At 40.1% G+C, this 24,702-nt stretch overlaps 1 protein-coding gene across 4 annotated transcripts in view; it reads right to left on the reverse strand.

Moving 5' to 3' along the window:
• ZNF609 (zinc finger protein 609) overlaps positions 1 to 24,702 on the reverse strand; it is a 208,308-nt gene that overhangs the window by 153,625 nt on the left and 29,981 nt on the right. For 3 of the 4 annotated variants that reach the window (XM_055319671.1, XM_055319670.1, XM_055319672.1), the window contains exon 2: positions 23,602 to 24,475. In XM_055319671.1, the coding sequence (XP_055175646.1) occupies positions 23,602 to 24,348 (747 nt within the window). In that variant the 5' untranslated portion in view covers positions 24,349 to 24,475. The remainder of the gene's footprint in view (positions 1 to 23,601; positions 24,476 to 24,702) is intronic. The other variant, XM_055319673.1, reaches the window with a different exon arrangement.

Raw genomic sequence — 24,702 nt, forward strand, 5'->3', positions numbered from 1 at the left:
TCTTGAAAATAAGAACAAAGTTGGAAAACTCAATTCCTGATTTCAAAATACACTGCAAAGCTATAGTAATTAAAATGGTAATATTGGTATAAGGACAGACACCTAGACCAGTGGAACAGAACTGAAAGCCCACATAAAAACTCATATACTTAAAGTCAAGTGATATTCTACAAGGGTGTCAAGACATTCCACTGGGGGAAACAACAATCTTTTCATTAAGTGGTCCTGGGAAAACTGAACATCCACATGTAAAAAATGAAGACCCATACCTCACGTCCTGTACAAAAATTAAAATGGATCCGAGTGAAAACCAAAAGATTCATAAAACAAAGCTGAGGTATAAATCATATGACCTTGGATTAGACAATGGTTTTTTAGATATGCACCAAAAGCACAAGAAACTAAAGGAAAAATTGATAAAATCTATTTCATCAAAGTTTAAAACTTTGGTGGTTCAAAGAACACTATCAAGAAAGTTAAAGGACAGGGTCACCTGAGTGGTTCAGTTAAGTGCCTTCAGCTTAGGTCATGATCTCAGGGTTCTGGGATCCAGCCTCATATTGGGCTCATCAAGGAGTCAGCTCCCCCCGCCCCCCACCACGTCTCCCTCTAGCTTGTGCTCTCACTCTCTCTCAAATTAATGAAATCTTAAGAAGTGAAAAGACAATCCATAGAGATGGGAAAAATTATTTGTCAATCATGTATTTATTAAGAGACTAGTATCCACAATATGTAAACTCAGATAAATTCAGCAATGAAAAGACAAACAACCCAGTTAAAATTTGGGCAAAGAATCTAAATAGACATATTTTCAAAGAAGATAAACAAATGGTCAATAAGCAAATGAAAAGATGCTCAGAATCAGTTATTAAAGAAATGCAAATCAAAACCACAATGAGGTACCATTTCACACTCATTAGAATGGCTATAATGAAAAAATGGACAGCAACAAGTGTTGACAAGGATGAGGAGAAATCAGAATCTTTGTACACTTGCTGGTGGGAATGTAAAATGGTGTAGCTGCTCTGAGAAAATCTGGCAGTTCCACTAAAAGTGAAACACAGAGGTATCATATGATCCAGCAATTCTCCTCATGGACATATCCTCAAGAGAACTAAATACATGTCCACACAAAAACTTGTATTCCAGGGGCACCTGGGTGGCTCAGTCGGTTAAGTGTCTGACTTTGGCTTGGGTTGTGATCTCGGGGTCCTAGAATTGAGCCCCACGTTGGGCTCTGCTCAGCAGGGAGTCTGCTTCTCACCTCTCCATCTGCCCCTCTTTCTGCTTGTGTTCTAATTAATAAATAAAATCTTAAAAAAAAAAAACTTGTATGGAAATTTTCATAGCAACACCATTCATAGAGCCAAAAAGGGAAAACAAAAATCTATCAATGATGAATGAATAAAGAAACTTGGCATATCTATATAATGGAATATTACCCAGCCATAAAAAAAGAATGAAGTACATGAAGGAACCCTGAAAACATTATGCTAAGTGAAAGGAGCCAGACAAAAAAAGGCCACATATTGTATGATTCCATTTACATGAAATGTCCAGAACTGGCAAATTCCATAGGATATAAAATAGATTAGTGATAGGCAGCGGCTGAGGGAAAAGAAGAATGGTGTGGGGGTGGGGAGAAGAGGAGACAGACACTATTTGATAGGGCCAAGGGCTTTTTTCTGTAGTGATGAAAATATTCTGGAATTGAATAATGGTGATAGTTACAGAACTCTGTGGGTATACTGTAAAACCACTGAATTTTACACTTAAAAAAAGAAAATAGGACTATCTTCATTTTTAAAAACTTGTATAAGTAAAAAAAATAAAAATAAAAATCCCCATATATAACTTGTTTAGCTCACTCATCTCCCAAATTCTCCCAACTACCTATCAACCATTAAAGAGTCCTGGAAACAGATTACTTTCTACTTTTTGACAATAAATAAAGGCAGAAACATTAAAGCCATCTGATAAACATGCAAAAAGCAGAAATTCTGCCTAAAGGTAAGGCCACCAGACATCATTTCTCAACCTTCTATTCATATTTAAGTCATTCACATGGAAGATTTTGCTAGATTTCCTTAAATTCTTAAGTCAGGCTGTTGGTCAAAGCTTACTATTACATAGTCAATCCTGATTTGATTTCTTCAAAGTGCTGATGATAGTTCTGAAGGTGTCTCAGAGCTGCTAGGATAATTATTTTGATTGGAACCTCCCTCTTCCCTATTATATGGAGAATCCATGTTAAATGACAAGAATATTATTATAATAACCCATCAGTATATAATGCATACATTCAGAGAATATAAATTTAAATGTACCTAACATCTCTCCTCATCTCTGTCCTGTTAAAAGATCATAAGCATATATTAATGAATGTCTCTTCTGGAAAGAGACATTCCTAGTTAAATCCTTTCTTCTGGGAATGGCTACACCTGATACAGAAAATGCCAAAGAGTACTTTTAAACATTAATCGCATATAGTTCCATCTCATTTTAAAAAAAGGAGGAGTAATAAATATGTTCAAATTATACTTCCCTATTAGGCCAAGATTTTCATTTTCTTTACCACAAACCTCTAAGAGTTTAATAATCTAAGCATCTAATAAGCAGAAGCTCCTGCCTAAACAATATAAATCCAGATAGGAAATTATATAGAAAAGTAGTAGATTTGTTTCTGTGTAGTTGCCTTAACTAAAATGTTACTCTAGGTGGGGAATAAAGTCCCTGTGCCTTGGTTTGTCTGAAGATTCCACAAAAGACAGCCTTTTTCTATTTATATAATAAGAAATCTCATAAGACTTTCTTGACCAAGCTCATCAATGAAAGCAAATTATGTTAATTGACCCTACAGATATATCTCTTTTCTAAATGGAGAAAGTGAGTTAACATTCAGCCTTTAAAAACAATAAAACCTTTCCCCCTACATATTCCTTCATTAAAGACAATCACAGAGGGGATCCCTGGGTGGCGCAGCGGTTTGGCGCCTGCCTTTGGCCCAGGGCACGATCCTGGAGACCCGGGATCGAGTCCCACGTCGGGCTCCCGGTGCATGGAGCCTGCTTCTCCCTCTGCCTGTATCTCTGCCTCTCTCTCTCTCTCTCTATCATAAATAAATAAAAATTTAAAAAAAACACCTTTCTTATAAAAAAAAAAAAGACAATCACAGATAAAGATAAAAACTTGGCCTGAGACAAGTTATAAAAACTTAAATATAGATGATAGAATTTCATACTCCAGGGTGAGATTTCATCAATGTAATAAAAACCTAGCTAAGCAGGGCCAGACTAGGTCAGTTCCCAAATGGGAAAATTAAATATGCTTAAGGGAACAAAGCTGAGATTCATGAGGTATATATAGGTCATGTCCAAGCCAGCCCTGAACCAATAATCTAGCCGGATCCACAACGTTAAATTATTCTGCTAAGAAAATGATAGAACTAAATATGATTTTTCTTGTCTTTCTTCTGTATTTTCCAAATTTTTTATAATAAAGCATTTATTACTTTTATGACATTTAAAACTTTAAAAAAATTATTAGTTTTTTCAGAGTAGCATTCAACACCTGAATGCTGAAATGTCACTAGTAGAAAATAATCTCAAAGAAAGACCAAGTGGACAGGTTGCTGTGATTCACAAGGTCAAGACAGGCTCCCTTGCCAAGCAGACAGTTTACCCTGAGGGCATCAGAGATAACAATGCTTGTACTTTGCCCCAATCTTCTCTCTGACTAAATAGGCTTTTGTCTATAGTCACCAGATGCCTCAGCAAGTGCCTCAGCCAAGTGCCAGAGGCTCAGAGCCTAGATAACGCAGCTGAAGTTTGGTACTCCCATACAGGGATTAAGAAACAATCCCCAGCCTACAACTCTATTGAGCAAGCTTTGGCAGTTGCCTGGGCCAGTAAAGAATAATGAGGGGACAGGGGTCCAGAGGCGTAGTTGTATCTCTTTCTCATACCAATGCTCTTCTTTTATTCTCAGATATTTCATTCTGCTGCCAACTTCAGGTCTTACTGGTTAGTCTTGGTTTAACCACCATGACTGTCTATGCTCTTTAAAAAACTATGCTGGCAATGACAAGATTATAGCAAAACTTAAACACTTCCAAATAAACTGAGGGTATCTTGATTATGGCACTTTGATAAATGTTATGACGCTTGATTCTACCTAGTTAAATCCTTTCTGGCTTTTGTTTTAGCAGACCAGAATATTAACAAACTGTTCTAGAAGAGTTGTAAAACACTCAATATCCAACTATTTCCTGTACCTTGAAATGTTAATACTAAGAAAGAAGGGGAAAAAAATAGAACAAGAAAGGAAAAGAAAAACCCCTTCCTCTCAGGGCAATGCCCAGACCCCAGAGACCAGGTCCAAGCTCCCTCCCTGCTCTATTTCTAGCCGTCCTACAGCTAAAGCCAAGAACAATCTCTCCACTTACAGAGCCTTCCACACTTTTCTCCCCTCAGCCAACTCTGGAGCCAGGATAAGAGAGACTCTGTTGGCACATGCCAGTTCTTGTTTATGAGCTGGTTACCACCTCAAAAATGCTTGGCCCAAGTCCTGCCCTCTCTTTACAGATCTCTCAAACTTCAAAATGGGATCTTTTCTTGGAATCCTCTCAAGACAATGAGGTGGGTTACTTAATCTACCGCTTTCAGCTTGGATCTATCCAAGGACTTCTTTGGGGCTTATATTCTCAGGCACCTGTCAATATTACCCAATATGGAAGGACATTCCACCCATCCATACAAAGACAAAAGGTGAAAGATTTTATATCAAAGGTAAAAGCAAACACTTTCAGAAGTAACTCTAGTGACCATCATCAATAAAGGAGTCATAAGAGGTAAAGTGGCCAAAATAAGGTGATCCTCTCTTGCTGTCACAGAATAGCAGCGAGGGTGGGAGGGAAGATACCTGTTTTGCTGATAATTCAACTGTGTCCTATGCTCAGAGCTTATTTCTGAAATCTTGTGATAGAAAATTTCATAGGTTGAATTCCACACCCTATTGGCTAGGAGTTGAAAAGAGATATTTGGATGCCAGAGTTTTAGACTATTTTTTTTTTTTAAGATTTTATTTTTTTATTTATTCATGAGCGACAGAGAGAGAGGGGCAGAGACACAGGCAGAGGGAGAAGCAGGCTCCATGCAGGGAGCCCGACATGGGACTCAATCCAGGTCTCCAGGATCACACCCTGGGCTGCAGGCGGCACCAAACAGTTGCGCCACCGGGGCTACTCTAGACTACTTTGTTGCCTTTCCATCCTACCACAGATCCCTTTCTTGCCTTAATTCAATGTCACCTTTTAGGGACTGAAGGAGAAAAATGAAAACTTAGACTGACTCAGATATCATTGTTACAGCCTGGTTCTCTATTGCCTTTGGTAATAAAAGTATTTTAAAAACTTTTCATGGAAACATAACATTCACAGTAGAACACTGCATTTATCACATATACAACTCACTGCATGGTCATAAACATACACAGCCATGTAAGTAAGACTCACATCAGGAAAACCGTTTTGGCAAGTAGTTCTCAAAAGGAGACTTTTCTCTCTAGGGGACATCTAACAATGTCTGGAGATATTTTTGGTTGCCTCAACTTAGGGAAGATGCTACCTAGCATCAAGTGAGTAAAGGCTAAACACTGCTAAACATCCTACAATACACAAGACTGCCCCCACAACAAATTATCTAGCCCCAAATGCCAATAGTGCTGTTGTTGAAAACATTACAACAATGCAGAAACTACCTTGTACTTCCTCCCCAGAAAGGACTTTTATCACTTGAAATGCAAAACCCGTTTACTCTAGTAGAGAAGTTGCTATTACATGATGCCATAAAGAGGTGGGTCAGAGCCTCAGTGATCACAGATGAAAAAACTCACCTGCCTAGAAATAGAAAGAAAAAAGAAAAGAGTACCCACATTTGTTGCTGGCCTACAACTACTAGAGAACCATATCTGCACACTTAAATATACTTTTAATCCATACAAAATTTAAGGAAAATGAGATGCAGAGGTAATTAGCAAGATTCCATGTCTATTAAGTGAAAGTGCTGAGATTCAAACACAGGTCTAATTACAATGTCTGTGCTTTGTAATTATGTAAAAATGGAATTATGGAAGTTGAGACCAATTTGGAAGAGGCTGTAAAAAGCAGGAAAAATATGGAAAGTGGTTAAAGTAAGAAACAAAGATCACTCTTTCATTGTTCACAAATAGACAGGAAAGGAACTTTCCCTTAAAGCATGACTTAATCCAGGGGCTCCTGGGTGGAGCAGTGGGTTACTACAGAACCAAGTAAGTCCTATAATACCTTTCAGAGGATTTTTAAATGTTTTTGTAGACATGTGCTCCCAGTTGCAGTTTTATATGCTCTTCATTACACAGAAAAGCACTTCTTAATATGCTAAGTTGGCTACCCTCTTGGGTGTTCCTCAGGGATCTATCTTGGGCCCTCTTCTCATCTCATTCAACAAGCATAGAACTCATCCAGTTCTTTTTTTTTTTTTTTTTTAAGACTGACTGACTGACTATTTATTTATTTATTTATTTATTTATTTATTTATTTATTTATTTATTTTAGACATAGAGAAAGAGAGAGAGGCAGAGACACAGGAGGAGGGAGAAGCAGGGTCCATGCCAGGAGCCTGACGTGGGACTCAATCCTGGGACCCCAGGATCGCGCCCCGGGCCAAAGGCAGGTGCCAAACCACTGAGCCACCCAGGGATCCCCCAGTAATCCAGTTCTATGGTATCAATTACCATTTACTGGTTCATGTTAATAACTCCTACATTTTCCAATTCTATATTTCCAATTCTCTCTCATGGCTCCAGACCTTAAGAGACTTTTCCACTTAGTTGTTCATTCCTTTAACTCTCTTCCAAATTAGCTACCATTATCCTTCAGATATTTACTCACACTTCTTCATGGATATTTTCTGACCCCCACTCTGATATGCATGTGATTATTTGAGTTCATTCTGTCTCTCCCAGACCGTATGCCCCACTGGACTTCTTATACAGTAACCTGCAAGATGTACTTTGGAAAATTCTTTTTTTAAGATTTGAAGTATTCTCTATACTCAACATAGGGCTTGAACTCACAACCCTGAGACCAACAAAGAGTTGCACACTTCTCAGACTGAGCCAACCAGGTGCCCCAATGTTTGGAAATGGATTTGAAAGATACAGAAACATGTAAGCAAGAGAAATATAGTAAGGAACCATCCTTAAGATCAATAAAAGATTACTTAAGATAATTTTTAGGGGTGCCTGGCTTGCTCAGTCAGTAGAGCATATGATTCTTGATCTTGTCATTAATTTAAGCCCCACAGTAGATGTAGAGATTACTTAAAAATAAAACCTTAAAGGGGCACCTGGGTGGCTCAGTCAGCTGAGCGTCCAACTCTTGATTTCGGCTTAGCTCATGATGTCAGTCAGGGTTGTGAGATGCAGCACCATATTGGGCTCCATACTAAGGTATAGCCTGCTTAGAATTCTTTCTCTCCCAGGGCACCTGGATGGCTCAGTCAGCTAAGTGCCTCTTGATCTCAGCTCAGGTAATGAGCTCAGGGTTGTGGGATTGAGCCCCATGTTGGATTCGATGCTCAGCAGAATATGCTTGAGATTCTTTTTTTTTAAAGATTTTATTTATGAGAGAGAGAGAGAGAGAGAGAGAGAGAGAGAGGCAGAGACACAGGCAGAGGGAGAAGCAGGCTCCAGGCAGGGAGCCCGACGTGGGACTGGATCCTGGGTCTCCAGGATCAGGCCCTGGGCTGAGGCGGCACTAAACCGCTCAGCCACCCGGGCTGCCCTATGCTTGAGAGTCTTTCCCACTCTCTCTCTTCCTCTGTTCTTATTCCTGCTAGTATACTCTCTCTCTAAAATAAATAAAATCTTTAATAAAAATAGAAATAAAAGTAAAAACAAACCACCAAAATTTATATTCAAGCACTCATTCCCCACATCACAAAGCCTAACCCCACTATCTCTTCACTGCCACTATCTTCCAAACATACTTCTCAGGCTGTCAGCAGTTCATTTGGACAAGCTTTCACGAGTATCAAAGCTCTATGGGGACAAGGGAATGGGAAGGATTAAAGCAGATTTGCCTGGCCCTTTTCTCTTGATTTTGGTTATTAGATATGAAATGGAGGATGAAATGTGACTAGGGAATCAAACAAATGAAAAAATCTGAGAATTTTGGTCCAATACGAAAATGTCATTGTATTTTTTTCCAAGTATCTTCCCAGACTTTTCTTTCCTTGAATGCCACTTCAGGTCACTAATCCAGCAGAAGCTAGGGACTGCTCTAACTTGGGTTCTAAATAATAGTCAATCTTTGCCTCTGTGTGTTATCTGAGGACACCTGTTTAGTTCTAAGAGAGTGATTAGAGGGTTGGAAAGTGGCATTACTTTTAAGCCTTTAAGTTTGTCTCATCCCTATCCTCACTTCTGAAAAGAAGTTCCATTTCACAAAGGCTGAGGGGCTTTGTGAAACTCAGAGCTTCCCAAATCAGTAAGCTTAGAATGCCCGTATCTGGGAGTTTTGCCCTGCCCAAACTGCTTCTTAAAAAGAAGCAAACTATACTTCTCTCCTGCCTCAGTGACATTTATTGGCCTTTACCCAGAATCTTTTATTTTATAGAATTATCTTTACCTAGCTCTTCAATAGGAATACTTTTGTTTATCCTGTCCTATAGGGCAAGTGCAATGTTCTCTCCAAGAGCTGCCACCAGTACACAGCTGAAAGCATGCCATTGGCACCATGCCTTCAAATAAGGTATGCTATTCACAGCAGTGCCATCTCTAAGGAGTACCTAGCAGTAGCTTAATAGCAATTTCAAAGAATTAGTAAAACCTCATTGTCAATAGTACAGTGGTTTTCTTGATACAATCAATGCTGTGCCCAGAGTGTAATGAACGCCTATAGAGAACATAAAACACGGTTTCATTTTCCTAGTTAATTATTTTTAATAGGGGAGGAGGAAGAAGAAAATACCTCTCTAAATCTGTATAACTAAATATAATCTCACTTGATTAAGACAGGACTAGTAACAAATGTTAAGAGTCTCAGAAATAACAAAAAATAATTAAAACTGTTTTGTTTTTTTTTAAAGCATGGTTCAGATTCTAGAGGACAGTCAGGAAAGGATAGAAAGTAAAGAGTACTCAAAGAAGTTACTAAAGGCACTAAGCCTAAAAGACACTAGGCTCAGGGATATTTATGTTAGTAGAATAGAATAGCTCTGTTCTTCAGTTTGCCTATAGGATGATTCTTGTTTAACTCAAGGATAAAACCTGAGGCTACCATATAAAAGAAACAGACTATTTTTTAAATTATTTATTTATTTGAGAGAGTGAGCGAGAGAGAGCATGAGTAGGAGGGGAGAAGCAGGCTCCCCACTGAGCAGGGAGCCTCAAGCGGGGCTCGATCTTGGGACCCTAGGACCATGACTCACACTGAAAGTAGATGCTGAACTGACCGAGCCACCTAGGTGCCCCAGAAATGGCCTATTTTTTCACTGACCAAGGAAGCCTAAAAGAGAAAAAATTTGTGGTTATTGTGAGGAACATTAAAGTTGGACTTGAAAAGTAAATGCTGCAGAAGAATATTCATTATTCTGAACTCGGTTCAATCCAAGGACCTGTAAATTTCCACTACAGAGAGAATCTGCACTCCAAGATTTCCTCTGTCATAAAATGTCTTTGTATACTAAGTAGATAACTGGATATATACATTTAACATAATCAAATTAATTATATGTGGCTGGCAATAAAAAGAAAAGAAAGAACAATCTGAATGGTTTGGGTCTCACAGTTATTTTACTCATTGAGTATATATTCCGGAGAGAGACAGAGATGGGAGATTTGAACTGTCTGTTGACTTATCTGGCTTCCATTCCCATGTGCCTCTCATAGTACAAGTTATTTAGTCAGGGTTAGGGGAACTCCAGTATTTATAAATACATATTTTTCATCAGTACAATCCTTAAACACAAGCCAGATTTTATATGAGACTTCAAACTGAAAAAAATAATAGTTTTACTGCTGGAGAAAAAAATTGTGTTGAATTTATGAAGCCGGTATGCCAATCTCCAACAGGGGGACATCCTAAGTAATTTTCAAGAGTATTTTCTGACCAAGTGCTTCATACCCTGACTTTAGAACCTGATCCTTGTAAGGGATGGGGAAGGACAGGAAAGATACTAGACGCAAACAAAAATGAAAACATTTCTCAGCCTCCTTCTGAAATTGTAGTAAGCAATCAGCTTGTTTGATTTCAAGTCTCCACATTCTCAATCTAAGCACATATGTATAAGCAAAATGAAAAATGCCTTATGGCATATTTTATCTAAAACAGACACTCTACCAGATGTTTACGAATATGCATACTGACGGATTTAAGATCTAGTCTAATATGGTGTATATAAATGTGTAGTCACATCGTATAATGACTTCTTCCCCACATTTGCCATTTTTTCTTTCCCTATTCAGTAGTATATATGTTTGAAATACTCCAAAACCTAAAAAGATCTAAACAATAGATCAATATAGATTCTGAAAGCATAAGTAATACATGTACCGGTACTAAAAACTGTATTTTAGGGATGCCTGGGTGGCTCAGTGGTTGAGTGTCTGCCTCTGGCTCAGGGCATGATCCCGGAGTTCTGGGATCAAGTCCCACACCGGGCTCCCTGCAGCGAGCTTGCTTCTCCCTCTACCTATGTCTCTACCTATTTCTCTCATTAATAAATAAATAAAATCTTAAAAAAACAAAACATAATTTAAATTTTATTATATGAGAATTTAATATTATATAATTATAATTTTGGCCAAGATGTGTCATTCCGTCATGTGTTTAACTGAATTTGCAGCATATTCAAGTATGTGTTCATTTCTGATAACCACTATCGCATTCTAATTATTCTTCCTTAGGCATGAGACCTAAAATCCCAGCAGGGAAATACTTCCTCAAAAACATTTAATTCTCTTCTTAACTTCAAAGAAATAGTATATGTTTATTTAAAAAAGCAAAAAACTTAGGGGACTTCTACTATTTACATGTGGTGATGTTCTCTCTTTTTAAGAGCATGTTTAATTTGAATGTGTCCAGAAACATGCTCAAGAATAAAGTCTTTATTGGATAGCTATGTTATTTTTTTTATTGGGATGCCATGAATTTCCAGAAAATTATGAACACCTATGGTCTAACAAACACAGAAATACATTCACAAACAGATTAGAAAATAAACTGTTTTTGGATTAGCAATAAATTTAGATTATCTAAACCTGTCTTCTACTCTCTTCTAATTTATATTTTTAAAAATACCACAAGTTCCCTATATGGCAAACATATCTAGTCATAAGAATTTTGCTCAAATTTGCCTTAAAAATTCTGGTACGATAATTTAAAATGGAATCAGTAACACTGATACGGATATCTCCTTTAAAAACTGTAACTAGGGACGCCTGGGTGGCTCAGAGGTTGAGCGGCTGCCTTTGGCCTAGGGCGTGAACTTGGGAGACCCGGGATCGAGTCCCACATCGGACTCCCTGCATGGAGCCTGCTTCTCCCTCTGCCTGTGTCTCTGCCTCTCTCTCTCTCTCTCTGTCCTTCATGAATGAATAAAAAAAATCTTTTAAAAATAAACAAACAAATAAATAAAAACTGTAACTAGGGGCACCTGGGTGGCTCATCACCTTTGGCTCAGGTGGTGATCCCGGGATCCTGAGATCGAGTCCCACCAGCTCTGTGCAGGGAACCTGCTTCTCCCTCTATGGCTCTCTCTCTGTGTATCTCATGAATAAACAAAATCTTTTAAAAATAAATAAAAACATACATACATACAATAACCGTCAGAAATTCAGGAATTAGTTCTAATTAGGAAGGTAATGAGAAGTCAGACTCATTATAGCTATATTCTGAAATGACTCCAACACAATGAGAAATGAAAAAGGAGAGTTGGAGAATTTTGAGTATGCTGTGAAACATTTGAGAATCCTATGATATCTAAAGTGCAGCACATAGCTCCATCTGGAAATGGCAAAAAAAAAAAAAAAAAAACAAGGACAACTTCCACAATGACAGTGGTTTTTAACCAAAAGGTACATGGAAAGCATCTGTTGAAGTTTTAAAAAATATGTACATGCTTGGGGTCCCCAATTCTAAAGATTTCACTTCAGTAGGGCACTTTTACTTTTGTAGAAGCTCCAAAGTGATTCTGATACATACTTCTAGTTGAGAAGCCTCCACACTAAGGGACTCTTCAGCTTGAATGTTAATTTCTCTAACCTCATATTACTTTGCTTGGTGTATGATGAATATGTATACCTCCTTTCTACAATACTCTCTGTACCTTTCACTGAGGATTGATTCAGCGCAGAGTTAAGTACTTAACTTCTGAAGAAATATATAGGAAATAGCAACTCTGAGTTGAGTGGGCTGGGTACCAGTTTACAAAAAACTTATGATGGGAAGAACCCAATAACAAAAATGGAGGCCAACAGAAGATACCAGAATGGCCAACAGGTACATGAAAAGATGTTCAATGTCACTAATCATCGGAGAAATGCAAATCAAAACCACAATAAGGTATACCTCATACCTGTTAGAATAGCTATTATTAAAAAGAAATAACAAGTGTTAGTGAGGATGTAGAGAAAAATAAACACTTGTGCACTATTAGTGGGAATGTAAACTGGTGCAGCCGCTATGAAAAATAGTTTCCTTAAAAAACTAAAAACAGGGACGCCTGGGTGTAGCTCAGCAGTTGAGTATCTGCCTTTGGCTCAGGGTGTGAACCTGGTCTGGGGATCGAGTCCCATATCAGGCTCCCTTTGAGGAGCCTGCTTCTCCCTCTGTCTGTGTCTCTGTGTCTGTCTGTCTCTCATGAATAAACAAAATCTTAAAAACCATATAATCCAGCAATTCCACTTGTGGATATTTACCCAAAGAAAACAAAAATACTAATGTGAAAAGATATATGTACCCATTGTTCACTGTAGCATTATTTACAATAGCCAAGAGATGAAAACAACCTAAATGTCCGCCAATGGATGAATGGGAAAAAAAATGTGGCATGTGTATATGTACATAAAATGGAATACTTTTCATTCATTAAAAAAGGAATGAAATCTTGCCATTTGCAACTACACAGAGGGACCTTGAGGGCATTATGCTAAGTGAAATAAGTCAGAAAAAGATTAATACTATATGATTTCACTTACATGTATAATTTTTTTTGAGAGCATAAGCATGCATGTGGGGGTGGGGTGGGGGTAAGTGGATTGGGCAAAGGGAGAGGGAGAAAGTGACTCTTAAAGCAGGCTCCACACCCAGTGTAGAGCCCAATGCAGGGATTATCTCATGACCTTGAGATCATGACCTGAGCCAAAAGCAGGGATGATCTCATGACCTTGAGATCATGACCTGAGCCAAAATCAGGAGTCAGACATCTAACTGCCTGAGCCACCCAGGCACCCCTTTATGTGGAACTTAAAAAAACACCTAAGCTTATGGATATAGAGAATAGACCAGTGGTTGCCTGAGAAGTGAGTAAAATGGGATAAGGTCGAAAGGTACTAATTTCCAGTTATAAAATAAATAAGCCAGGCACCTGGGTGACTCAGTGGTTGAGCGTCTGCCTTTGGCTCAGGTCATGTTCACGAGGTTCTGGGATCTAATCCTGCATTAGGGTCCCTACAGGGAGCCTGCTTCTCCCTCTGCCTATGTCTCTACCTCTGTGTCTCTCATAAAATCTTTTAAATTAATGAATAAAATGAATAAGCCATGGGGACATAATTAATGTATGTCATGGTGACCACAGTTAATTAATACTATATGGTATATTTGAAAGTAGCTAGGAGAGTAAATCTTGAACATTCTTATCACAAAAAAAAAAAATTTGTAACTATATGTAGTTACAGATATTTAAAAAAAATTTTTTTTTTAATTTATTTATGATAGGCATTGAGATAGAGATAGTGAGAGAGAGAGGCAGAGACTCAGGCAGAGGGAGAAGCAGGCTCCATGCACCCGGAGCCCGACGTGGGATTCGATCCCGGGTCTCCAGGATCGTGCCCTGGGCCAAAGGCAGGCGCTAAACTGCTGCGCCACGCAGGGATCCCTGTAGTTACAGATATTAACTGGATTTATTGTGATCATTTTGCAAATACATACAAATACCAAATCACCATGTTATACACCTGAAACTAATATGTCAATTATCCCTTAATTTAAAAAAAAAAAAAAGACGAAAAAGCATTTCATGGCCAGGTATGGCTCATCTAAACACAATATAGTATTTACTAGACCACTGGAATCCAATGGTCTCAAATTTAAAAATACTCAATTAGTGCATTTTTCAGGCACACAAATTGTATTCTCCCAATGGACATTTCAAGTTGAAAACAGACCACTACCAAAATGTAAGAATTGTCTTATTTCCTGCAGCTAGTGACAAGTTCACAAAAAGAAGTATCTTAATCCTCATTCTTCTCCTCATTGTTCAGACTACCTGTAGTTGTAATTCCTTCGAAAGGCTGAAGTCTGTACTCCTTTACAGAAGGGAAAACATTTTCTAAACAAAAGCAATCATGTTACATTCATTTCAATCCTCAGAAAAACAATTCAGAAGGCCTGAATATATACCAAAAAATCTAACTTTAATGGGAAACAGCTAAGTAAGAGCCATGGTTCTTCAATCTGAGATCAACCCTATACCAGAAGGAGTCCAACAAACACTTCCAAACTAACTAATCAAACAATAGAACTCCAAACCTCAACAGCTCTGAGTGCTCTGAACCAATCTCTCCTCAAGCCCTCCGGGAAACCAGTAGGAGTTAGAATATAAACTATCAAAAACTCATTCTTTCCAAAACCTTCAGGCGCTTAACTCTTTAAAGTCTCTAAAAATATCCTGTCATCTTAATTTCATAATGACCTTGCACTTCATAGCCTATAACAGTATCAGCAATAGCTAACATTTATTGAGAAGTTACAATATGCTAGGCACTGTGCTGAGTATTTAACGTTCTTTATCTGATCTAATCCTCACAATAAGGTCAGAACTATTATTCACCTCCACATTACAGATAAGAAAAGCAGCTTGGAAAAGTTAAGTATTTTAAATATCTTTACTGCTCTCAAAGTCCCAGACCCTTAGGTATTCCTTCCAATTTGATCCTCATTATTAAAAAGGAGAAGATGCTCCATTACAATCTCAAACTTCAGTGTATATCATGATCAAAAAAAGAACTAATATTAAAATACAAATCGTTGGGATCCCTGGGTGGCGCAGCGGTTTGGCGCCTGCCTTTGGCCCAGGGCACGATCCTGGAGACCCGGGATCAAATCCCACGTCGGGCTCCCGGTGCATGGAGCCTGCTTCTCCCTCTGCCTATGTCTCTGTCTGCCTCTCTCTCCTCTCTCTGACTATCATAAATAAATAAAAATTAAAAAAAAAATTTTTTAAAATACAAATCGTGGGGATTCCTGGGTGATTCAGTGGTTGAGTGTATGCGTTTGGCTCAGGTCTGCCTATGTCTCTGCTTCTCTTTTTGTATCGCTCATGAATAAATAAAATCTTTTTTTAAATTTATTTATGATAGGCACACAGTGAGAGAGAGAGAGAGGCAGAGACACAGGCAGAGGGAGAAGCAGGCTCCATGCACCGGGAGCCCGACGTGGGATTCGATCCCGGGTCTCCAGGATCGCGCCCTGGGCCAAAGGCAGGCGCCAAACTGCTGCGCCACCCAGGGATCCCCTAAATAAATAAAATCTTAAAAACAAAACAAACATAAATTGTTGGGCCTCAGCCCCAGAGTTTCTTTTTCTTTTTTTTTTTTTTTTTTAGCCCCAGAGTTTCTGACTTGGGGGACTGGGATGAGCTCTGATATTTGAATTTCTAACAAGTTTCCAGATGCTGCTGCTGCTGATGATATAGGGACTACTGCTTTATAAAAAGGAGAAAGAAAGTAATCCCCTCTCACCTTACCTATCACTTTCTCATGTGAAAACACTTCTCTACAGAGTACTTCTAACAAGAGAGACACTTAGGATTTAAAAAAACCTCTAGGGTCTGAAAACTCAAAGACTTCTTTTTCCCCCCACTTCACAAAGGCTCCAATATCACCAATGACATTAAGGCAGTGGAAATCTAAAAAAGGAAAATTAAGAACAGAATGATTGTAAATTCTGCTCAAGAGCCTCTCACCACCCACATTTTACTTCTTTAGCTTGAAAGTGTTTCCTTTAGGTGTCCTAGGGCAAGAGAAATGCTAAAGGAAAAAGGAGATAGATTGTTTTTTGCCAGTTTTTTTTTTTTTTAATTATTTGAGAGAGGGAGAGAGAGCACAAGCAGAGGGGAGTGGCAGAGAGAGTAAGGTCCCCACCAAGCAGGGAGCCAGACATGGGGCTTGATCCCAGGACCCCAAGGACCTAAGCCAGAGGCAGAAGCTTAATTTACTGAGCCACCCAGGCATCCCTAGACTGTTTTGTAATGCTGAAAAATCTAGGACAGGTTCTTCTAAACACAACAGAATTTTCCCCTATAAACAGAAAAATCTCAAAATGCTATAAATTCCTTCTGTCTGTCTCTCTTTTGTCACACTATCCTCCATCTCAAAAGAGCTGTTCGCTATTCCTCTTACCCAAGACTCACCCAAAGTCTATCCTTTCTCAGGTAGCTTAAACACTGATTACATCAATGTCTTCTAGGATGAATGACTTCAGGCATAGGATTTGTTAAAAATGTCTCCTCAGCCTGCCAGGGAAGCTTCTTACTTGGGTGGGTGCTGTCAACCATGACTAAGTTGTACCAAGAGAAATATATTTTAAAATATTAATATGGCTTGGCACCTTCCTGATGCTAATCCTTCCAGGCCCATCCCAATGGCACAACTGGGAAATTAACCGAAGAGAAAAAGCAATCTTTCCTCTGCTCTCTACTTTCAGATGCTCCTCCTCTACAGCTTTGCCATACACAGACTCATTCTATACATATACACAGAGATAAAACATGCGCACACACACAAATAACTCTCGGCAGGAACCAAAAATCAAAGCCTAACTCCATGGTTTTGAAGTGAGCAAGTCCAATTTCCTTCTTTGTAGCCCTTGACACATGCTGGCTGGGAGCCCTCTGGATTTTTTTTTCTGCCTTGTTCCTGCACCAGAAGGCTCTGCACTGCAGGTCAGGGGATGATAAGGAAATGAACAGTGTAATTTCCAAGGCCTCTGAACACGGCCCTGTCAGCAGCTCTGGAGGCGGGTTACTCAAGCATGGCTTGAAGAGTGAAAACCACAGAGAGGAGGGCTTAGACAGCCAGCAGTGGCAGGATCTCAGCTGTGTATGTTACTGCCACCTCCAGCCTGAAAGCCCAAGTCCTGCTGCCTCACTGGATGAGCTCTGCTGGTAAAAGCTCTTATACCCAAATGGCAAAAATACAAGTTCGCACTGGGGAAGGAAGATTAAGAACTGGGACTTAGATTTTCCATGCACTCTTATGTAGAAACAAAAAGCATTTAGTGCTCTTCCAGCATACAAGGGATTGTAGAGGCTGGCAAACCCACAAAAACATCTATCCAACATACGCAATCCCACATTTGGGGATATGGCCAGAAAGGAAACTCAATTTATATGAAATGTGAAATTCAACAGGCTACTTCAAGTTTTTTTAAAGCCAATTTTCAGTCTCTCCCCTTTTCCAAACCCCACTATAAATATCAGGAGCTTTAGAACCCGTCACCAGCATGAAAATTTCCCAACCCAGGTTTGGAACTTCTGAGCACAGCCCTCAAAATCTTAGCCAACATGTTTATCTATTAATACTGGGCTTCCTGTATAGGTGGAATGTTGTATTTCAGCCCATTATTGCCTAGGGCAGACTGAGACATATTTTAACTTAAACATGTTTTTCTCTCTAATATTTATTGAATGCTTCCTACTGGATGCCAAGCACTGTTCAAAGCGTTTTATATGCATTAACTAATTTAATCTCATAACAACACTACATAGGAACTATTGTTTTCCTCATTTCGCAGATGAAAAAAACTGAAGTAGAGCAGTTAAGTAACTTGCTCAAGATTACCCAGTTAATAAGTGGCAAAGCTGGGATATAAACCAGCTATTCTTGCTCCAGAGTTTACACTCTTAACCTCTAAGTTATAGATAAAAGTTGATGTGAAATTTAAGTTTATAAAGAAGGCTAGCATTTCATGTCAGAAGTGGTTCCCAATTCTCACCTTAAAAAGAAAATTCACAATGGTTCTCAAATGTTAAAGTATATAGAAATTATCTGGAGAGACTTTTTTTTTTAAAGATTTTATTTATTCATGTGAGACACAGAGAGAGGCAGAGGCTTAGGCAGAGGGAGAAGCAGGTTCCCCCTGATGTGGGACTCGATCCCAGGACCCCAGGATCACAACGTGAGCCAAAGGCAGATGCTCAACCACTGAGCCACCCAGGTGCTCCTCTGGAGAGACTTCTGGAAGATTTCTGGGCCCCTATTCCTAAAACTTATTTAGCAAAACTGGGGTAGGGTCCAAGAATCTGCATTTTGACACTCAGCTGATGTGATACACATGGTTTTATGGGCCACACTTTTAGGGATTCTACTAGAGTAGATGGTAAACTATAAGGTCCAAAGAGCAAGAATCTTCTCTGTTTTATTTACTAATGCATACCCAGCACCAAGTACAATACCTGGAATCAAAAATGCACTTGATTGTCAACTATATCTCAATTAAATTTTTTAAAAATAAAAATAAAATGCATTCAATGTACTGAATGAATGGTATTCAACAGTATATATGTCATGTTTTTACAAAACAGTTAATATCCACAATACATTTAAGGTCTACCTATTAGTGGTATGTCCAAGAAGCACTAGTTTTATCTTACATGCAATTGCAAAGAAAGAGGGAACTGGCAATGCACCAATGATTACAAAGGAAATTTGAATGCAATATTCCAGAAAAAATCAGAAAACACACACACAGAAAACCAAGCTCAAAGCAGCAGTTTAAAAGTAACTTTTTCCCTCTTTAGCTATAATAGGATAGATTTAACACCAGCTATAAATAGTTCTTTGCAAACATCATCATCATACCAAAAAACCCTAAACTCAAGGATCTTTGTTTATTGAGCATCTACAATGTTAAAATCAGTATGAAAAACAATGAAAACAATTTCTAGCCTATCTGGGAATTTACATACAACGTTTCTAAGGTAGTTTTTAGAGTTGAAAAACAGAATCTCTCATTACAGTTGAAGACACTTTTTTTTGAATTTTTATTTATTTATGATAGTCACAGAGAGAGAGAGAGAGAGAGGCAGAGACACAGGCAGAGGGAGAAGCAGGCTCCATGCACCGGGAGCCTGACGTGGGATTCGATCCCGGGTCTCCAGGATTGCGCCCTGGGCCAAAGGCAGGCGCCAAACCGCTGCACCACCCAGGGATCCCCACAGTTGAAGACACTTTAATAATCCCAGAGCAACAATATGCCACAAGAAGTTGGTCACCAAAAAACCTGGTTTCTAAGCATGGCTTTGCCACTGACTACCTGTAAAAGCCTAGGCAAATCACATGACCTCCCTGGTCTTAGTTTCTTCCAAAAAATGAGGAGATCGGATAAGGTAATTTTTCTATGCCCCCCCCCCTTGAATTGCAACACCCAGGTGGAAAACAAGAGCTACCTAAGAAGAAATAAATTAAGCTCAGGCTCTGTTGCATCTCTGTCCCACATAAATATCAACTTCTTTTTAATTTTTTCCATGAAGGAAAATGCTTGAGGACATTTGGCTTCAGGAAGCATGGCTGACTGCTATGCAATCAATAGCTAAGAAAGAACAGCTAGTGAAGGAGGAAGGCTTTAAGAGAGAAAGCCTTGGATCAGAAAGAAAAAGAGACCTGACCTTGGTTGGGCAATGAGGGATTGTAACATGAGAAAACTGAGCTGGAAGGCATAAACTAGGGCAGAAAAACAAAACCAAGGGCAAAGGAAGATGCTCTTATAACACAGGATACCATGGCAAGCATGATCAGAAGGGGAAAGAGCAAAGAACACACTTAATGGGTTTTGTTTTGTTTTATCCTGAACTAAGGGGGGATGTGGTAATATATGTAGCAGTCTGAGAGTAGCAGAAGCTGAGACCCAAAACAGGAGGAAAGCAGAGTGCAGACTATTCCTACCTTGCAAGATCAAAAACAGCAGCTAAAGAGGCCAGGGAGCTTCTGGTTGCAAACCTCTAGATCCTTTAGCCACTAGAGCCTACTGCTTACTTTATATGATTTGAAAAAATAAGGAGTCCCACCTTAAATTCCTGGTTTAAGCCCACTCTGACAAGGGTCTGTAATGCAGGACAGACTCCACACAGATATATCACTGCCTTCTGTGGTTTGTAAATTCTTTTTTCCTTACCTGTTAGAGTGGCAACACAAGCACTAAGCTCTAAGCTTAGAACATTCAGGCAGGCACCCTTCTTCCTCCCTCCCTACCCTTTCCATCCCTAACTTAATCTACCAATCAAAACAAAAGCAAGGGAACAGGCAGGAACCCTTAAGTTCCTTCTTGTTTATTCCTCAACATTCCCTCCCCCATCTCTTCAGCTGGCAGGAAGTATGAACAGGAGTGTTCAATAACAATTCAGGGCAGCAGCAGTTGCTAAGAGCCATTTCTGGTCTCTCCTAAATCTCTGGGAAATAACACAGTGGGCCCTTCCAGAGAAAGGTGTAATGGAGCCTAAGTGAGATCCCATGAAGGGTAATCCACATCCTTGGCTGAGAGGAAATGCCCTCAGCCACAGCCTGAAATACCCACCTAGATGAGAAAGAAGGTCCTGAGGTAGATGATTTGAATACTCTTATCTCCCTCATTAGCTAGTGTAGACATGTGACAATTCTATCCTACACCACAAACTATTTGTCTTGCCTCCTGTTTCCAAGGTGTTGGGTGTTGGGGTGGGGGTGGGACATGGTTAGGAGGAGATTCCAGCCAAGACACTTCCCAAATTTTATGAGTTTTCTTTCTTCATGAGAGCTCCCAGCTCAGCGTATGTAATTCCCAGATTATATCAAAACATCTGTTTTGCTGTTTTAGTTTTGTTGGTTGTCCCCACATAGAAAGAACATTCCAAACAAATTAGGCATAGGCAAGCCCATATCTCAGAGAGAAAATCTTAAAGAAGTTTTCAAAGACTTAGCTTATAAGCTCTAGTAGTAATCATCACTGAGCCCCTATTATACCCTAAACCCCAGAGTCCTTGTTTCCCAAAAGCTGATCTGTTGTAAGATTCCTAGCCTTCTTTTCCCTTAAGTCTTCCCCTCCTCCCATTCTAGAAACACTCTTCCTGCACAGTGTTTTCATCTCCTAGCAACTTCCAAACATTTAAATAATTATTTCAATGATCAAAGGCTTTATGGAAAGGCACCCCTAGAACCAGACTGTTCAAAAGGTTTGAGGGAACAGGGAAAGGAACTGAGAAACCAGGTTTTGGCTTACAGTAACATTAAACTGCAGAGCAACTTTCTGCTTCTTAAGAAAAAGGACTTCCTACCAATTTTATCTTTCTTCCAAAAACTGAAGCACAGTCTCTCTCTCTCTCTCTCTCTCTCTCTCTTTTTTTTTTTTAGTCTCTCTCTCTTTTTCCTCTCTCATTCCATTGCCCCACTCTCAGTCTCCTTGAGCAACAAAGCGAACATAGCACAGCTACATTATGAAGGGGCAAACCTCCTTGGCAGCAAGGTGTTTTCTTAGCTGAATACATTGCATCTTTCAGCCTAATTAAATTCTGAAGAGCGGCCACCCAATCAGTCCCTGGACCTCTAAAAGAAAACAAGTTCCACTTGCTACTGTATTGGAGACTATAATGGACATTTAGATTTAAATCCAATGTAAAGCTCAGCATCATTAATCCTGTCACCTACAGATGACTACTGACTGGGCCTGCAAGATTGCAACATGAGTCAAGAGTTCTAAACAGAAAGGAAAAGAAGTCTACTCTCAGAAATGGCCATTTTTTAGCACAGGAAGAACAATGATTATGAACATGAATATATGGCATGAGTTTACGGCAGCCAGATGTAGGGAACAGTCTAACGGGCCTGGAACAGAAGCAACAACTCCTGGTACTCCTAGGCCTCTTTAAAAACAGTATTATCCATCTGCACCCCAGAGAAAATGGTAAATCACAGCCAGCACAGGACAAGCCATGCCAGTAGCCAGCTGGAACTTGATGCTGCTGAGGTGGACTATAGCATCTGTCACCTAAATACAGGCAGCTTCTCTCTGGCAGCTGCCTCTGGTGAAAGGGAATGAACCATTGTGTTATTAGTGGAAGAAAATTCACAGCCCTGCTACCAGGGAAGCCCAGATGTTGCTAAGAGCTACAGATGTGCCGGAGGCAAAGACCAAAATACCTACAGCAAAGAAAGTACAAGCTACCACTGGAATCCAGGCCCAGAAAGGGCACCACCACACAAACATACACATCCAGCCTCTATTTATTAACACTTACATATGGAAATAGGTATTCCCTGTTGCAGCTGATGTAATTACAGAGAAACCAATTTATACTGCATCTGCTGGGATCAGCTGAAAGCAAAGGGTGAGCAAAAAACACAGACTGGAAAAATCAAGAGCCAATGAAGGGCTCAACACCAGGCCAGCCACTTTGCAGAAAATTGTAAGCTGCTTAAGTTTAAGGCAGCCTGAGCTGACCCTAGACTCACACCTACTCTGCTCCAGCCCTACAAGCTCTATTTCCTGAGACGTGAACTAAGATCATCTTCCCAGAGGAGGAGAGCCCCTCCTGGGGCTGCAAGCACCTGTCCTTCCAACTCAAGCAGAAGGTAAGGTATCATTACACTCTTTGGCAGCTATTAAACCATCAGGACACTTTGATTATCAATAGTTGAGGGAGATACTTGGCCAAGAACTATACCTTTAGTGGCCAAAGAATCTCTTTCAAGGCCAAACATGCATGGCCACAACACTAACTCATAAGGCCTGATTAAGTACTTCTTAGTACAGCCAGTACCTCTTGCTCCCCTATTTACCTGCCCCTTTGCTCTTTGGTAGCCACCAATAGAACACTTGGTAGATATCATACCATGAAACTTATTTAACCTTTTCTGTTCCAGAAACCCAGCAGCACTATTTATCCCATTAAGAACCGCACTCAACTGAAAGCCTATTATCAATTTATTGTTTATCAATGACTCTGAGGATGAAAGTAGTTCAGCTGGAAACCACATAAAGGCTGATGCCAGTCTCCAGCATCAAGTGTTTGAGGGTGGGACAAGGACAAGGTGGCAGGTTCTCAACTTTACTTAGAGAAAAATTCATTCTACCAAGTAGCTGCCCCCAACAATAGATATTCTCCAAAACGTCCAGGCCTGCTGTTAATTAATCTGTAGAGAATACCCTAATTTGGAACAAAACCGCATTATCATTACCAGCTGCTCTGACCTTGTAATTGGTCATTACCCACAAACTAATGAGCCTCCCACAGAGTGTATAAAGCATTTGGTGGTTAGTCCAGGGCAGTTCTGACTGGCAGTAGGCAGCCAGATCTGGCCACCTCTTACCTTTTCAGACTTGACTTTCTTTAGCGGGCGACACTCATTCTCCCCTTCCTCTGGCTCCGGTTTAGCTCCCAAAGGATTGAGCGCTGCCCCAGGCTCAATAGCTATACTCCCAAGTGGCTCCACAGCTCCTGTATCCACCCCTGCACTTCCATCATACTGACCACCCCGTCCTCCCAAGGGAACTGGCTGGAGGACCCCAGGATCCTTTTCTGAACAAGTCCCCACTCCTTCGCTTCTCTCCTTCTTGCTCTTAGATGAGCTGTTCTCCTTCTCCTTTTTGGAGCCGGCTACACTGCGGGATGCCTTAGCCGCCTTCTCTGAGCCCTTGGGAGCAATAGCAGCAACCAGGCTTCCTGCATTGGCACCATCTCCTGAGCGTCCCTGCACCTCTTTCTTGCTAGCCGCCCCCTCACTTGGAGTGAACAGGGAAGTCCCTGGAGTGGGTTTGCTAGTGTCTTTGCCACTCTTATTCCTTTTGGATTTTGATTTGCCTTCCTTCCCTTGAGGACCTGGCACTGGGGTCACAAACTTGATGTTGTCTGGTAGTGTGGCCACAGCATTGGGAGCCGGTATCCCCACCTCCTTTGAGCCTGACATTTCCAGTTTCTGCTGGTCCTTTTCCAGATCGGCGTCCAGGTCAATGATGAGATTCCCTACTCCAATGTCCCATTCATCCCCACTGTCGTATGTCTCAACCGGGTTTGCATCCACTCCTTTCCCTCCGGAGGCTCCACTGCTCAAGGACATCTTAGAGTCAACGTCCCACCTCAAGATTCAAGGCTCTTCCTTGCCCCCAGCTTTCCTATTTTCAGCTTCAGCTATGTTCTCAGACCTGCCACATTGGTCAGTACATGCCCAGTGGACAACATCATTGCTGGAAAAAGAAAATTTAAAGAGCCGTTAAAGGAAACAATACAGGCAAGGAGACAGCCTGAAATAAACTCCCACACAAAACAGACTGTTCCTAGGGGGCTACCACATCACAATGGACAAGACAAACAGGTTCAATTGTATTTCTAACCAAGTCACATTGGACCAGGGGAAAAGTTAATTCCCGCTCCATCTCCCCAGGGGAGAGTACAGTATTTCCAAATGCCCGGA

Source organism: Nyctereutes procyonoides, unplaced genomic scaffold (assembly GCF_905146905.1).
Source record: "Nyctereutes procyonoides isolate TBG_1078 unplaced genomic scaffold, NYPRO_anot_genome, whole genome shotgun sequence".
Taxonomy (NCBI): Eukaryota; Metazoa; Chordata; class Mammalia; order Carnivora; family Canidae; genus Nyctereutes; species Nyctereutes procyonoides.